The following is an 18,446-nucleotide window of genomic DNA, read 5'->3' as shown; positions in this document are numbered from 1 at the left end:
AGTGACCCAGTGTGGGTTGATGTGTTTGATTGCCAAGGGCAACGAGACACACCTCTCAGCATGTGTCATCTCTTCATGGAGTCGAACTGCATGCTCTCATAGGCAGGATGCTGGAGTCATCTGCTCTGGTCAGTTTATATGAGGGACACAGTTACATATACTTTATGACTGAATGCTGCAGAAACTCAGAATAATCATCACTCTGGTACTTTGATTCATTAATAATTGATTCATACAGAGGATGCTTTTGGTAAAATTGAACTCTTCTCTTCAGGTTCCTCTATGTCTGCTGATGGTGGATGGGTGAGGCTGACTGGAGAGAGGGAGTGTGAGGGAGAGGTGGAGGTTTATTTCCATCAGGCCTGGAGGAGAGTTCTCCTGGACTCCTGGAGTTTGTCTGAAGCCTCTGTGGTCTGCAGACAGCTGGACTGTGGCTCTGTGGTAGAGTTCAGTGGCTCCTCTGGGTCTGGTCCAGGGGACAGTGATGAGTGTCTGACTGGTTTCCAGTGCTCTGGGACTGAAGCTTATCTGGGAAACTGCAGCTCACCACAAACTACAAACTGCAGTTCCAGTTCACAGCTGTCACTCATCTGCTCTGGTGAGTATTATATGACTGGAGGTTTGGTCATTTGAACTGGCCTCTGATTTCCACAAGTACAGAGACAGTCTCTTTTATTATCAGATAAATCACAATGCCTTTGGATAGCTATTTAAAATAATGGCAGATTCAATATTCTGTTAAAAAAAGATTGGTAAATAAATTCCTGAGTTTAGAGGTTGAGCCTGTCATCTTCATGCTTTAATTCAGGTCACAGGTCCCTCAGACTGGTGGGTTCTGGGAGTGAGTGTGCAGGGCGTCTGGAGGTTTTCCACAAAGGCTCATGGGGAACAGTGTGTGATGACTCCTGGGATATGAAGGACGCCCAGGTGGTGTGCAGACAGCTCCAGTGTGGAGAGGCCCTCAGTGGGCTGGTTCCAGCCTGGTTTGGTCCTGGAACTGGACCCATTTGGCTCGATATGGTGGAATGTGTGGGGAACGAGACGTCCCTGTGGAGCTGTCCATCAGAGGGATGGGGCCGACATGACTGTGGACACAAGGAGGACGTGGGAGTGCTGTGTTCAGGTATTCAGCTCAAATGCATCATCAAATATCACACACTCAAGCTGTATGAGAATGAGGTAATTGGTTTGAGTAAATGCATCTTTTTTGTTTTAAACATTGCTGATTCTTGGTTATGACAGAAAAACGGGTGGAATTTTCCTAAAATGCTTTTTTCCCTTTTCTCCTTTTTTTCCCCATTTTTGCCTGTTTGAGTGAAAGACTTTTTAGGAGTCATGTGACAGTGTTACTCAACCATGTGGACTTCAAATCCTGTTTTTGTCCTCAGAGTTTAAAGAGATCAGACTGACTGAAGGCTGCTCTGGGAACCTGGAGGTTTTTTACAATGGAACCTGGGGTAATGTCTGCATGGACCAGATGGACTCAGACACAGTGTCTTTAATCTGTCAAGAGCTGAACTGTGGAAAGAGTGGCAGTGTGGACTGGAGCACACCAAGACTGGCTTCAGCTCCAAACTGGCTTGACCGTGTACAATGCCGCAAACACGACATCAGTCTGTGGAACTGTCCGTCTTCTCCCTGGGGTCAGAATGAATGTAATGCATATGAAGTGGCAAAAATCACCTGTTCAGGTAAATGACCTTCACTTTTCTCACCAAACCCAGGGGAAGAAAGATGCACTAGTGATGTAAACCTCCGGGTTAAATTTCAATTGTTCTGTACTAACATTTTTTATTTTTGTGCTCTGGTGAAAATCATGAATGTATTTCACTGTGATGTATGAAGATAATGGTAAAGAATGTGCTGTTACAAGTGATTACAGCTACAATCGATAACCCATTAGTTAAAAATCATCATATTTCTCCTTTAGTGACAGAGGAAAAAACTGTCGCCCGAAGTCTTTTGTCATGTGCAGCGTCTCCACATCACAGACCATGTACAGGTGACAACGTCTAACCCCCATTCACATTATATTTCTCTCCCTTATGTTTCTAAACCATAAATATCAGAGGTCTACAACAGAACAGTTTTAAATATGAAATTCTATTAAATATAGTTTAGGTTGTATTTGTTCATTTTGTCATAAAAGAACATTAATTTAAAAAAATTGAACTCACCAGTCCCTAAAAAATTGCTTAAATTATCCACCAATGAAAAAGTCTACCATGCACATGTTTTTTTTTTAAATATTGGGATCCTTATTTAATAATTAAATGTTTTAGCTCAAGACCATGGTTTTTCATTCTAGACCATCTACCCCTCAGACTGATGGAGGGAGAGGGCCAGTGCTCTGGGAGGCTGGAGGTTTATCATGACGGTACCTGGGGCTCAGTCTGTGATGATGACTGGGACATTAGAGATGCTCAGGTGGTGTGCAGACAGCTGGGCTGTGGGCCGGCACTGAGGGCTGATGGGAATGCTGCCTTTGGGCGTGGAGAGGGAGCTGTGTGGCTGAGCAGGGTGGAGTGCAGAGGAAGTGAGATCCACCTGTCCGACTGTTCTCTCTCCGTGAAGAACAACACTGACTGCTCCCATAAGGATGATGCTGGAGTCACCTGTACAGGTAGGAGTGAGACAGTGGTTTCCATGGCTACTGTCATCAGATCTGAGTCAGAGAATTATCTGAAGTATTTGAATGACTGGGCCCTGTCCCAACACTCTTACATGTCTCCTTTACCTTGTGTCCCTTTCCTACTAACATTCAAACAGAACTGAGTGTATTGAAGTCATACTGAACAAAAATCATATGAACGTTTTCAGAGTATTCATCAAAACTGCCAGGAAAAGGTCACAAGGAAGCAGAGCACTGAAGAGAATTGGGACAGGGCCCTGTCACTGAAATACCTCAAATAATTATTTATGTCTGATTGTCATGTGCTTGTTTGATGATTGATGTCATATATTTGTACTGTAAATCTATTAGAATGACAGTAAGACATGCCCCATGAGTTCATGTTAGGATATCACATTCACTGACTTGTAATATTTAAAGACAAAATGTCCAAGTCCTGTTACACCCACAACAAAATTACTAAACACTCTCCCTGTCTCTGTATTTGTGTGTGTGTGTGTGTGGTCCTAGAGAGAAGAACCTCATCAGTTACTTCCACAACATCTTTAGGTAATATGAACACCGACATGTTTGTTTGTCTCATTTAATCTGACTTGTGTTTCTGTATTGGTGTATGGTTTATAATAACTCTAAATCATATCCTGGAATGTTATTTCCTTGTCCATGTGTCTCCAGTTGTCACCAGGAACCGGATCAGTCCTTCACAGACTCAGTCATAGACTGGTGTGTCCATTCCCTCAGTGGTGTTCCTGGTTCTAGGAGCACTGCTCCTGCTACTGCTGGTCTTTCTGCTTGTGCTGTTTTACCAGAACAGAGCTCTGAGGAGAGGTAAGAAAAACATTGAGGAAAAACTGCAGAAATAAAGTTCCTTTGAATGCAAAATATGACCCTGTTTGTGTGTGTGTGTGTGTGTGTGTGTGTGTGTGTGTGTGTGTGTGTGTTCTCCCACACAGCCCTGTCTAAGAGGAAACACATGACTCTGCCTGATGCTGTCTATGAGGAGATTGACCACAGATTCCTCACTAAGAGAAGCAGTAACACTGTTCAGAGAGGTGAGAGTCTCTTTACAGGGATGCACAGCTGCTACTGTAGAGAGAGAGAGAGAGAGAGAGAGAGAGAGAGAGAGAGAGAGAGAGAGAGAGAGAGAGAGAGAGAGAGAGAGAGAGAGAGAGAGAGAGCGCATGTGCGTGTGTGTCTGTGTGTGAGAGAGAGAGACAGACAAAAAGAGAGGGAGAGACTGAGAGAGAGAGAGAGAGAGAGAGATGGGAAAGCGATACAGAGTTTCTGCATTTGTGTGTTTATGTGAACTTGCAAACATATGCTATCTTCCTCCAGTAAAAAGTAAGGAAAAGGCGAAAATCGTTTCAGCTTTGAGTGTTACAGATTGTACTTGAGCGAGAGTAATAGAATTAGGGGACGGGAAAGAGTGTTTGAGTTTCGTTGCGGGAAAAACTGTCCAGTTTCGTTTGTATAAATTATTTTATAAATAAAAATGTAAACATGTTGCCCAAATGAATTGCAAAATGATGCTGGTAAATTCTCAATGCTTCCCGTTACTGCGTTAACGCAGAGCTCACGTCAGAGACACCCAGTTTATAACGCCACCCACTCAAACAGACATCAGTTTGGTTTTGGACATCCATGTAGAGATAGACTGCTTAAGATTTCGTCATGATCATGTTTCATTTCAAAGACGTTACAGGTTGCTCTTTAAATAGAATGAAAACTATTTTGTAACGCGGGTCGAATATAGTCCTCACCGCAGTACATCAAATTAAAAGTCGACTGCCGTTTACGCACAAAACATTCGGTGATTTCAAAAGACATAGGTAACTCAGTCAAGGGAAATTATTTCAGACACATTTGTCTGTTGTCTTTCAATACTTAATTCAAAGACAGCATATCTACAACACAACACATCGTTAATTACATATAAACTCTACTAATCCCGCAACTGTGACTGTCATGATTAATGGGGTTTTTCTGTAGTCGACAAGATCATTTTTTCAGTACTCTGCCACTTCTGTAGTACATGTACGACCTAGACTGAAGGCTATGTGATCGCCTGTGCATTTGGAACAGAGAGAGAGAGAGAGAGACGGGGGTGGGAGTTAATCAAAAACTGGGCCATGTGAACAGCAAGGAAAACTCAAAGAGCGACATGAAGCTGAAGTTTGTAAATTTACTGTGGTCGTATTATTTTTACTGGTGCGCTCTAAGTTTGCCGGTGATAAGAATCTGTCAGGCCTTTTGAGCCAAACGGTTTTACTCCTGTTCAGCCAGAGAGCTCGGCACCAAAAACCACGAGTCACAGGTGCAGCGGATGTGTTTATGTGCCCAAGTGTGTGAGAGGGGAGGGGGAGAGTTAAAGTAGAGGGACATAGTACATGTCTGAGAGCAAAAGAGAGGGGGGGGGGGGCAGCAGGGAATCTGTGTGACGTGCAGGTGATTTCTCTACATGTTCATATTTCCATATCATGTGATGTTCATATAACAGACAATGTTTAAAACATGTATCTCTGTGATTGGTTTAGAGCTGACTGGAACAAAGATCTCACTGGAGTCCTATGATGATGTCATAACATCAGGGCAAGATCCAGGCAGTTTGATTGGTGAGTTATGACTTGTATGATGTGGTCACTCTCTCTTCAGTCAGTCACACTGTAACCAGATCACATGTCTACACTGAGAGCCCCTTTCATTCAGCAATAGACATATTACTGTAATGTTAGGAATAGCAGAACTGGAGTGATACAAGATGTTTAACAGTTCCTGGATGATGAATTTTATATTTTTATTATATGTTTAAATGTGGGATATGTCCTCCTTAACGAAAATGTAGCCCGGAAAAGACTCCATGAACCATTTTCAGTGTGTTTGTGACATTAAGTTTAGGGTATCAGAAATGACTGTGTTGATTACTGTTTCAGAGACAGCTGTGAAAGACCCACCAGAGGATTATGATGATGTGGACACTACTCAAGGCAGTTTAGCAGGTGAGTTTCGGAGAAATGTTTTTTTTAACTCTCACTACATGCTCTGTGTATAGAGAAGCTATACACTCACTGTCCATTTTATTTGAAACACTTACCTTTGGTCTACACTCACTGATCACTTTATGAGGTGTACCTGTCTTAAAACTACACTCTACAGGTGTGCAGTTATAGACTAGAGAGACAAACACACAATATCTACTGTATTTATTGCTCAATATATAAAACTAAAAAATGTTATGAGTAAGAAATTAAAACCTCAGTTTTCTCCTGCTCCATTAGAGATGGAATATGATGATGTGGAAGGAGAGACTTTCTGAGGAAGATGGAGAAAGTAACAAAAATGGAAATTCCACCTGTTGCCTTTTGTATGTCATTTAATTTTTTGTGTCAGATGAGGCCTTGAAACAAGTAGTAATTCATATTTCCATGTCTCTGCAGTCAGCAGTAAACTTTTCACACACAGATTTATCCAGTGTCTGTTAGGTCAGTCTAGGACTCTGAACTTTGTACTTGTATGTAGCTCTGCTCTTTAGACCTCAGTGTTGTAAAGAGGAGCATTTCCAACCTTAGATCAAAATGATGGAAGAGACTGAATCAGGGAAGGTTGTGTTTCTTCAGCAAAACACAAATAAGTAGGGGTGTAACGGTACACAGAAGTCACGGTTCAGTTCACACCACGGTTTGGACATCACAGTTCAGTACGAGTTTGGTACAATGGGAATAAAGCAACAAGAACCCCCCAAATGCATAAGGCCCAGGTTTCTTTCATTTATTTTGAACAGACAGTAGTGCAAGTTACAGTTTGTTCCACCTAGTGTCCTATAGTCCCCCCTGAGGTAGTTGGTACAGCCTGTAGTGCATTAAAGGTGCCATAGAATGGAAATCACCATTTTCCCTGCCCTTTTGAATTCACTGAGATGAAAGTGCTATGGAAACATTGTCAAAATATGAAAACATGCATTCCCCTCCTACAGCTGTATAATCTATGTGAAGAAAACAAGCCTTTCTACAGCCTGTTCAGAATTCCGTGTGCTTGTGACACCACAACTGCACATGGCCGCCTACAGCAGTGTGTAGCCACTTGTAGGCTGTTGACAGCCAGCATTGCCATCTATTATTCATTATGAAATGAGGTTTACTTCTTACCACAATGTACTGGTAAACAAGGACATAAGGTCCTTGAAAACTTATGTTGTCATATGTTAGCACCACAATCCGATCCCAAATCTTAGAGAGAAGAGAACAAACCAACTATGAGAGAGTGAAATGAGAGACTCGCGCTTGTGAAATTTGGTTCCGTGTTACGTTCATCAATCTTCACACATAGTCTACCACGTATTCTCCTTATGACTCCATGCACCGATCCATAACGTCCATACCGTGACTGTTCAGGACGAATACATGTACCGTTACACCCCTACAAATAAGACAAAACAGTAGATAATGAAATGATGATGGACAGAAGGGAATAAAGGAACTGTGTATGAAATATAAGTATACAGTATTAATAGATGACCTTTGTATTCCAGCCTTTGTTCTGATTGCACATTCAAAACCATTTACGTGTTTGTCTTCATACATTTATTTTGTCCCAAATCACATCAAATATTAACTCAGGGAAATGCAGCCATGGTGGACACAAAACCAAGAGAATGTCATGCTTTTTTGAGCAAAACCTAATGTATCAACTTTTACTGAAAGTGCTTTTGTCATTGATTCTGAAATACATATTTTTTACTTTAATAGTTTCTTTTTATTGTTTACTCATGTAAGATTAGGAGACATTTATTTGAAACCTGTTTACAGATTTTATTTTGTTTGTGTTTATTGTTCTGTCATATGTAACAGTCATAATATCCCTGTATTATTGTTCTATTTTTTTTTTGTCAATGTCACAATGTCATCTTTTGAAGACTTGTACACTGATTCACAAAACAGTTATCAGTATAATGCATATAAAGTTTATTCACAATGTTCTGTAAAGAGTTTTAATATGGATCTCCTATAAGTCCAACAGTTCATCAGTTCTTTTTTTCTGGGAAATCACTGATAATGCTCAAAGAATTAGAGCATTAGTGTTAGAATTTTCAGTCAAACCTCTCAGTCCATTTTCTTAGACACTATATGACCAGTTCTTATCTCATCTTCCTCATGATTTTAGTTATTCCAGACTAAAGCACCTCAGTTACTTTATCTGTGATGTAACTTAATTAAAAAATATACAACATTGCAGCACGTAAACTAATTTTCAAAATATGTAAATGCTTATTTATGTGCATAAAACACACACACACACGCACACTCTGAGATAAGACTTGCTCTTTCCTACCCCTAGAGGGCGAAAAGGACTCAGCATCATTGGTAAGTTTGTCAAACACTGAAGTGTCATTATTCAAAATTCCCAATAAAATGCAGGACTGAGTCTGTAAATTTGAACAGGCTGGTAAAAGTGAATTGTCCCTGAAGTCCATGAATCCACTTCACTGATTTATTTAAACACTAAACTTTACATGACCTGTGCAGCAGTGTTTGAGGTAAATTGGAACATCACCAGGAGTTGAAATGGGTGGGGATCTGGTTTAATTTTTTAAAACAGAATTATGACATTTCTTTTTCCAACAGGATTAGTTCTGTTAAATACATCTAAACTGTATTGAGTAAGGAGAGAGGGTGGGTGATATTCTACTGCACTGATTCTCAATCCTGCTCCTGGGGGACCCCTGCTCTGCACGTTTTCCATCTTTCCCTGTACTACCTACCTGAACACATCAGTTGCACTTTTGATTGGCTGAGCACACCTGATTTAATCAAGAGCATGTTAATCACAATAATCAGGTGTGCTCAGCCAATCAAAAGTGCCGCTGATGAGTTCGGTGAGGTAGGTAGAGCAGGGAAAGATGGAAAAGGTGCAGAGCAGGTGTCAACCAGGAGCAGGATTGAGAAACAGTGTCTACTGCACAACAGTGTAGTAAACTGACTATGTAGCTCTATCGCCCTCTAGTGGGCAAACAACTATTTAAGTCACCACAGTTCTTGGCAACAGTTGTCTGTTTGGCTAACTGAAGTATGTCCATTGAGGATGGTGAATTTACAGGTAAATTACACATACTAAAGTCTCCAGACTAATAGGATTAAATCCACTGTAATTTGTGTCTGAAAGCAGCAGAGAAAAGATAAATTCTCCAAAAATAAAAGAAGATAAATTTGGAGGGCAGTGATGAAAAATGAATAAATGTTTTAACCATCCTACACCTGCTGTTTAAAAAGATGAATGTTTTTAACATCATTTCTTAGACTGTTAAAAACAGTTTTGGTTATAGTATTAATGTGTAGATAAGAACTCAGAATCCAGACAGAATATTTCCTCACATTTAAAACGTATTACAACAGTGGCCCTGTATGTTCTCTCTCATGGTTTTGGCTCCATTCAAACTTTATTTCTGTGTTGTCTTGGAAAAGATGACAAATGTTTTGTGATGTTCACAGTTTGACTTAAGAACCAAACTTGATGACGGCAGTGATTGAAATGTGACACTGATTTCTGTGCTGTCTGATAACTGGTATGAAGGGGAAGATTTCTTCAGAAAAGAAGAAAAGGCCCAGACTAAAGCCTGTGGCCCTCAACCTGTAATACTCTCTCTAACAGACTGTTAATGTTTGGTCTAAAAGTCTCCAAAAGAAACCAGAAATGTTTGTTTTGTGTGTGTGTGTGTGTGTGTGTGTGTGTGTGTGTGTGTGTGTGTGTGAGTGATTCAGTTCTGATGAGTTGGTGTGACCCACTACCCTGTGCCTGAATGCCCTCTAGTGGTGAGAAATGTTACTACCCAAAATACAAACACGGTACAATAACACATCCAAATAAAAGACACACACAGTAAGTGTTTGTTTGAAGTGAGTTCACTTTGTCTGGGTTACTGGGGGGCTGAGGAAACCAAGCACCTTCCCCTCATGCACTGAAAGCTCCCAGTGTCTGATTGACAACAGTGTTCAGGACCATGGACAGCACCAATCTGTCAAACCTGCACTGACAGCTGAAGACAGAGAGTGAGAGCCTTGGTCAGCTCCACATTCACTCACAGCAGCAGAACCTGGCTGTAGTGGGGAGGTGGAGCTGTGTCTCATCTTTACTGGACTCCACCTCAGGGTGTAGCTCTGCAGCAGGAAGGTTGTATTTGCTTTTCTTTCCTTTCTACACCTGAGCTCCATCCAAAAGATTATGACAAGACTGTTGTAAGAGGAATTAAATTATGATGTCTTCATTTTGTTTTATTTTCTTGAGATCCCTCTTTTACATTCACTCCTTCAGTCATTCTCTGTGTCAGGTAGATGAAGACTTGCTGTAGAGTCTGAATCAGTGCACACAGGTTTATTCTGGGTTACCATGGTTACTCAGTACCTGCTACTGCTGTTACATGGTCTACACTACCTGTACACCACTTTCCCAGTCCTGTCAGACAGGATGAGAGAAACAGATAGAGAGAAAGAGCAGGTTTCTATTTGTTAGATCAGACATCAGCTACAACATTTACAGTTTAACACAGTTAATCCAAAATCATACAAAAATGAGTTTGTTCTTGAGCTCAAAGTGCTGAAATACTTTGGGACATATCTGTGACAGATGACACCAGTTTTAAGGAATGGCGATGTGAGCTGGTAGGACAACGAGTTGCAGAGGTGTGGACTCGAGTCACATGACTTGGACTCGAGTCAGAATTGAGTCACGATTTTGATGACTTCAGATTCAACTCGACAAAATTAAAAACGACTTGCAACTCGACTTTGATTTTAATAGCACTGACTGTAGACTTCACTCGGACTTTGACTTGTAATGACTTGACGTATTTCATAGGTAAAGATATTAAATTTATTTCATTAAAAAAAAGTGTGCAGCTATTTCCTGATATTCTTGCCCACACGGGACTTCAGCGGAGCCTACAATGAACACCGATGACATTGCATGCACAGCAGAGAAAGAGGCATTGGTGCACAGACAAGAAAATGATACGTCGGCTTATTGCATTCAGTTTCAAAGACTACACTGTTGTAAACAGCAAACGGATGGCAATATGTAAAACATGCGAGACCAAAATTACAGATGGTGAAGCAACAACCTCCAACTTTGCTCTACACTTAAGGTTGCACAAAAACCGGTATACTTGAATATTATAATTACAGGTGCTCCTAAACTTACGATGGGTTTATGGGGACGTAACCCCATCGTAAGTTTAAAATATCGTAAGTCGAAAATGCATTGCATACAGTACATATAACCTACCATCATAGCTTAGCCTAGCCCACGTTAAACGAGCTCAGAAACGCTGGCAGCACAGTACACCGTAGATCGGTTGTTACCCTCGTCTTCGAGTGACTGACAGGGAGCTGCGGCTCGCTGTCGCTGCCCAGCATCACGAGAGAGTATCGTTCTTCATGTCGCAAACCGGAAAAGGACCAAAATGCAAAATTCGAAGTATGGTTTCCAATGAATGCGCGTCGCTTTCGCACCATCGTAAATTCAAAAAATCAACATAGACAGTTCCGATGTTTTCATCATCAGCACTTACTCCTACACTCACCACCAGATGAGACTGTCTAGAATACGTCGAGCTTCACAAGACGGACCTTAACCCGGCATGATTCCATATATGACATGTGATCTTATCTTCCACATGATTTTTGTTCCTCCAAACTAAAATACCATGGGAAACTCAAACCAGAGATCAGTTGTGAACAGTGATGAAGTTTCTCAGTGAGATCAAGCGTCTTATTATGATGGGGATGAGGGAACTGACACTAACACACACGAGTTCATTTAACAAACGCTAATTTGAATAAATACAGATTTGGTAATAGTATGATGGCAAATTATATGTCTTTATTTTTAAAAATACCATTTTACGGTAAATATCATTATGATTCCAACAGACACATCCCTTTATTATGTTAAAAAAAAAAATCAGTTTTCACTTTATCGCATTCAGAAATATTTTCTGTCGTGACCGATGTACTGTTTTGATCACGTGATTGAGATAATGAACAGAGTAATATACTTAAACAGTGCTGGAACAAGTTTAACACTGTTTTGAGTACACTTACAAGTGCAGGACACCTACACACACACGCATGCACACAGTGCAAAACTGCCATCAATACTGACCCTCCAGACGCTTGTTTTTCATTAGTTCTTACTCATAATTACCACTAGAATGCGCTATAGGATAAATTATCCTGAAGATAGCAGAGCGAAGCATTCCTTAAGAAAATTCATTTGCTTTTGATATTTCTTCATATTTTGGGTCTGAAAAAGAATTGTTTTGAATAATTATTATGATTTTCTTCATATCTGATTGATTTGTTGCCAACAGAGATTTGCTCTTGGAGTCGCAAGACCTACAGGATTGTTTCTGTCCTGTCTGTTGTCTGTTGAGTTATTTAGCACCGAGAAACATTTCACAATCATTTGATATAGAAATTGGAGATACTATGCTAAAAGTTTTTAGAAACTGAAATTTTTTGTTTATGCTTTGGTTTTAAAACCCTCCACTCCCTCATATACGCACGCATGCACAGACACACACACACACACACCACATATTATAATGCAAGTGACTGTGTAGTTCCTCTCTGAAATAGATATGTTTTTGGTTTTGTGACTCTTTCACAGAGCTGATGTGTCTTGTCTCTCCTCAGGGAGATGCATCTACAGACAAGAGGAGGAGTCCTGTTGAAAAGCACAGACTTTATTTTGATATATTTGGAGAATTTTAAAGAGAGTCCTCTGATTTGTGACTGAGAGCTGTTTGATGATTTCCTGCAGTGTCTCTAATAAGGCAACAGTGAGTGTGATTGGTAGGTGGGAGGAGTCCTCTCTCTAGGTGGGCTAAGAGGACTCAGTTCCTTCAGTCAGTGTGAGAGAGCAGAGGTGAAGGTTGTGCTCTGTGACTAGTTGTTGAAACGGAGCATCGTCTGGGGCAGAGAGAGATGGAGACGTGTGTGTGGATCATTTTTCTGTCCTCCATGGTTCATCTCACCACAGCTGGTAAGTGCAGATTCATGATCAAAACGTCAAGAGGTCAAAAAATGACCATTTTTATGAAATAAAATATATTTTTCAGGAGAGTAGTTATTTGCAGAGGTTGTCTTACTGGCTGTGTGTGGAAAGAACATTGTCAGGTTATCATTTGAAGAATATGTGCTTAAACTGAAATGTTTGGGGCAATTTTTATTCCAGAAGTTATTTTTCATTTGTTTGTTTTAAATTAGTTCTCTTTTTGAGAAAAACTGAAATTAATTCACTCTTTCCCTCTCTCTCTCCCTACAGGCAGTGTGAGGCTGATGAATGGTGGTAGTCGCTGTGCTGGGAGAGTGGAGGTTCTTCATGAAGGACAGTGGGGCACAGTGTGTCGTAGTAATTCAGTTAACAGACTTGTTTGGGATATGCCTGATGCTGCAGTGGTGTGTAGAGAGCTGGGATGTGGGGAGGCTGTAGAGGCAGTGAGAGATCCTCGTTTTGGAGAGGGATCAGGACCAATTGTGATGGCTGGAGTGAAGTGTACAGGGTCAGAGTCCACACTGAAGAACTGTACATCAGATGACGGGGAAATTCCATACTGTCGTCATTACCGTGATGTTGGAGTCATCTGTTCAGGCAGGTTTTACGTAACCTCAGTAAACAGTATTGGTAACTGTATGTGTGTGGAGTGCTGTTAGAGATTTAGTTATTACTTGATTGGCAGCTGTGTGTCTATGGGGTTGTGAGTTTCACAGTTATTGTTAAATTGGTAATTTGTGTGTGCATGGGGCTGTGAGAACTGTAGTTATTGCTGTGTAGAGGTAACTGGTTTTATCTGATGGAGTTTAAGTGGTGTATAAACAACAAGAGAGACTTTGTTGAGAAAGAAGAGGAGGCTTTTTAAAGATAAGTGTTAATGCAGTATTCGTTATAACTGCCTGTAATGCTTATTGCTTCACATTTTTGTCATATCTGAGTTTTTATTTTTAAAATTTTAAAACAGATTGATTAGTTATATTGTCCAAGTCAAAGTGTCCATATTATTACTCTTAGATCTCATTCTCCAACATTCTATTGTGTTCCTGAACTTTAGACTAACCATTCTGTCAGTCAGCTCTTATCTTACTGAATGAGGCAGTTATATGATTATACTTATGTTTGTTTGAAACATTCAACTTTATTCTTCTCTACTTTGTATTTTGAAAAAGCTAATTAATTTTGTGAAGCATTTCTTAACTGATTTGGATACACTTAAAGTGTATTATTTTCATCTTAATTTTCCTGGAAAAATCAGGACATGGCAAAAGATACTTTTATGGTGAAATTCATACAGAATTCATAGAAGTCCCAAACATTCATGTTCTGAGGAAATGATACGATGCCTTGTGCAAATTTTTTATTCTACGGTCTTTTTCATTTTCATGTGGTTGGAACAATTATACTTATGGTTGAACAAAAAATGTTATTTAATTCAAATACATATGCAGATAAATCTTATTGTTTTGTAATCTACAGGTCCTGTAAGACTAGTTAATAGATCTAACCCATGCTCTGGGAGAGTAGAGGTGCTTCATGGGAAGACTTGGGGCACGGTGTGTGATGCTGCCTTTGACCAGCAGGATGCAGAGGTGGTGTGTCGACAGCTGGGCTGTGATGTTCCTGTAGAGGTGCTGGGAGCTGCTGCTTTTGGTAAAGGGGAGGGTCAGGTGTGGTCAGAGGAGATTCAGTGTAGAGGCAACGAATCTGAGATTTCCCTCTGTCCAACATCATCTTCACTGAGACACAACTGTTCCCATGACAACGATGTGGGAATAAAATGCACTGGTAATTATGAATTATTGACTTGTCCTTAGGACAGTAGTGAATGTAATTTACTAAGAATGATTTCTTATTTCTTACAATGCTTTTTATGTGATGAAACAAATAGTTAAGAATATATGTTAGAAATAGCAAGAAAGTGTTATATCCTATTATTATGAGTAGTGAGTCAGTTCAGTTTTTTCCATGAGAAACAGAATGTCATGCTGCTTCATGTAGACATGTAAACAACATTGTTTGTTTATGTAAACAGGATACACAGACTTCAGACTGGTGAACGGCTCTGACTCCTGCTCTGGTCGAGTGGAGCTGCAGTACCTCAGTGAGTGGGGAACAGTGTGTGATGCACTGTGGGATACTAGAGCCTCCAACGTCCTCTGTCGACAGCTGAATTGTGGGAGTGCCTTGGCCATAGTGGGCGTGGACTGGTTTGGGAAGGGCAGTGGCCCAGTACGGCCTGATGTGTTTGATTGCCAGGGGAACGAGACACACCTCTCAGCATGTGTCATCTCTTCATGGAGTAGAGCTGTATGCTTTCATAGGCAGGATGCTGGAGTCATCTGCTCTGGTCAGTTTATATGAGGGACACAGTTACATACACTTTGTGACTGAATGCTGCAGAGACTCAGAATAATCATCACTCTGGTACTTTGATTCATTAGTAATTGATTCACACACAGGATGCCTTTGGTAAAATTGCTTTTAGTACATTATAGCCTTAGATTATGGTGCAACACACCTGCTTTGTTTACTTTTAAAGCATTGTCAGGTCAATGATATAGATCAATTACATTTAATGGTTCACCATGTAAATTTTTCCTGAATACTAATACCTCTTAGCTGTGACCATAACCTTATTTGAGAATCTGTGTGCAGTTAAATTACAGATATTCTGAACAACTCTTTTCATAGCTCATCGCTCTGAACACTGATAAGCATTAACATATTCAGCTCTCTTGGACAACCAAATTTGATCACCATATTCAGTAAACTAGAAAATGACTGATTACATACTCAAGGAACAGAATCTCGAATGTCAGTTAAAACAGTTAAATTCAAACTGTACAGGATGAATGCATTGTTGAATGAAATGGGCTTTACAGGAAAATAAGGCACATTTGTTATGTGCGCATACACACACGCACACGCACACACACACACACACACACACACACAAAAAAAAACTACGCACAGGATGACAAACAAATAAGTAACAGTGACAACAACCTCGCTACCTTCAGTATACCAAAATGAAACAACCGTATGCATGTATGAATTATTACTGATGAAGAGGTACACTTAACTAAAAGAAACTGTCTCAGTGATGTTCTAGTGGAGAGTTACTTACACTAATGGTAGTGAGGAGAGGAAAAGGAGGAGAGGGAAAAGATAATCAGATCCAGCCCGACCACAATCCAGTGTGAGAGTCTGGAATTACAGGATGGTTGTCAAGGAAACTTCGGAGGCAGACGAGGGCTTTCGTGTCGCCGATGTTCCTAAGTGATGAAACTGGGCCAAGTCTCCGTACGGATGAGGAGGAGGGGGTCGATTCGAGACGTTCTTTGAACCTCTTGAACCAACGTTCTGGCACAGTGACCCACTGTTTTAGGACAGCAAAGTGTCAGGATTTTATTTAATTTAGATAACGAATACTTGCTATCCCTTTTGGGGTGCCTCTGCCTAGTGGAAGCCAATACTTCTCAAAGTTTGGATAGCGTTAATTAGAACTCAGTTGGGAAGAGTCTGTGCAATTTTTAATGTCACAATTAGTGAAACATGTATTAGCTCCTGTACTGTAAAGTAAAAAGTTTCTCTCCAATTCCTGTACAACAGCATCTTAATTATCAGCACTGGTTCATTGCTCACACTGGGCAATAACTTCTCCTCTTGTACTCTTGTAGGCCCCAGTTCATTAGCAGTGTTTCTACCTGTATCTCTCTGTAGTTTACTCTTTAAATTGTTCTTAAACTAGTATCAGGTCAGTCACTGACCCACGACACTTCAACCCCAGCCAGCTCCTTAACGGCTACATACTTGGATTATATTTTTGCATCTCTTGAAAGTCACTTTCAATGAATATATATCTTACATGAATAAATATAAAATATAATATATATAAATATAAAATTCACCCCTTCTCTTAAGGTTCCTCTATGTCTGCTGATTTTGGATGGGTGCGGCTGATTGGAGAGAGAGAGTGTCAGGGAAAGGTGGAGGTTTACCTTTATCAGGCCTGGAGGAGAGTTCTCCTGGACTCCTGGAGTTTGTCTGAAGCCTCTGTGGTCTGCAGACAGCTGGACTGTGGCTCTGTGGTAGAGTTCAGTGGCTCCTCTGGGTCTGGTCCAGGGGACAGTGATGAGTGTGTGACTGGTTTCCAGTGCTCTGGGACTGAAGCTTATCTGGGAAACTGCAGCTCACCACAGACTACAGACTGCAGTTCCAGTTCACATCTGTCACTCATGTGCTCTGGTGAGTACTGTTTGACTGGAAGTTTAGTCACTTAAACTGGCCTCTAATTTACACAAGAACAGAGGCAGTCTCTCTCATTGCGGACTAATCACAATGCCTTTAGAAATCTGTTTAAACTGCTGCTGAGTCAGTGTTTTGATAATAGAAATTCAGTGATTTGAAATGTTTTCCAATTCTCTTTTATTCTTTTAAGTAAAGCTGACAACTAGTATGTATGTGTATATGTGTGTGTGTATATGTGTGTATATATATATATATATATATATATATTCTTTTTTTAACTTAATTAAGACAAGGACTGTCAGTGGCATTATGGCGTTTTTACATAACACGGACCGTCATCTGAATGGGTAGCGTGACCACTTGTTTAATGCCTCTTGCTTTTTTAAGCTCAAGTGAATTACAATAGCTAGTATTGGGAACTTTGAGACTTTTGAGGTAAACAGTCCCATAACGTGGGGGTTATGGGTGATGATAGTTAAAATGTGCCTGTTTGCGGTAACTATATTACTTTCCTCCATGACGAAGTAAAGTAAAGCATTACAGTTCAAATTTTAGTAATCACATCACAGTTACTGGCTTATTGAAATGTCATTTACTGCGTTACACACGTCCTTTCAAAAGAATGTTTTTCGTGCTGAATATTTACATTTAACTTATAAAGCGGATAGTTCCGCACCTGGGTGTTAATTGGTCAATAACAGTGCTCCAGCGATGTTAAAATACATGATTTTAGAAGCAGCTATGACACGACACACACCTGTTCACCTTAATTGTGTAGGCTATCTATAATATGACTACCCACTGTCACTAGGACAGATTGAGTCCTTGACAGTAGTTCCCGTTGAATGGGACAAGACTGACAGCTGGTTAGCTAGCGCGGTCGGCTACATTTGAGGAAACACAAAAATACGGTGTAGCCATCCAAAACAATAATATAGAGCGCTTTATTGTTACTTTTAATCACCAAATACAGATAATGCAGGTGCTGGCTGATTATGATACCAAAACGTAATACTAGCTACCTCAGAAACAACCGGTAGTTAACCACTGAAGCTAAATGACAACATCCCGATTAATATAGCTACACTATAGTTGGATGGCGAAGCCCGTGTGTTCAATTTTTGTCACTGGTCAAAACATGTGAACTCATGAATGAGGCAACGCTTCACAGTTATTTTAGAGCAGCTAAGGAGTGTTCTTCAAACTATTGCATTGAAAATAAAGTAATGAAAGGACTATGATGTTTGTCCTTGTGTTTTTATGTGGTAAATTGGGGAATCTGTCGTTTTAGAGAGTAGCCTAACTCAAAAGTAAAGTAATGAGTAGCCTAGTGTAGTTACTTTTCAAAAGGAGTAAAGTACAATTAAGTTATAAGATGATCTCTCCCTCTCTCTCTTTCTGTTCCACAGGCAGTGTTAGACTGGTGAATAATGGCAGTCGCTGTGCTGGGAGAGTGGAGATTCTTCATAAAGGACAGTGGGGCACAGTGTGTCGTATGAATTCAGGTTACAAAATTGTT

At 40.3% G+C, this 18,446-nt stretch overlaps 2 protein-coding genes across 2 annotated transcripts in view; both read left to right on the top strand.

The window, feature by feature from the left end:
* Positions 1-585: 585 nt before the first annotated feature.
* Positions 586-2,340, top strand: LOC115824184 (antigen WC1.1-like; the record flags this gene model as incomplete). Its single annotated transcript, XM_030788289.1, has 5 exons — positions 586-598; positions 809-1,123; positions 1,389-1,691; positions 1,931-2,002; positions 2,309-2,340. Coding segments are annotated over 5 exons (735 nt in total), but the record flags the coding sequence as incomplete, so codon positions are not given.
* A 10,722-nt stretch (positions 2,341-13,062) lies between these two features.
* LOC115824183 (antigen WC1.1-like) overlaps positions 13,063-18,446 on the top strand; it is a 31,795-nt gene continuing 26,411 nt past the window's right edge. Inside the window, exons 1-2 of the mRNA XM_030788288.1 lie at positions 13,063-13,277; positions 15,481-15,494. Of these exons, the coding sequence (XP_030644148.1) occupies positions 13,063-13,277; positions 15,481-15,494 (229 nt within the window). The remainder of the gene's footprint in view (positions 13,278-15,480; positions 15,495-18,446) is intronic.

The sequence above is a fragment of the Chanos chanos genome, chromosome 11 (genome assembly GCF_902362185.1).
Source record: "Chanos chanos chromosome 11, fChaCha1.1, whole genome shotgun sequence".
Taxonomy (NCBI): Eukaryota; Metazoa; Chordata; class Actinopteri; order Gonorynchiformes; family Chanidae; genus Chanos; species Chanos chanos.
The sequence above is the reverse complement of the archived record's forward strand: the minus strand, read 5'-3'. Positions and strand labels throughout refer to the sequence as shown.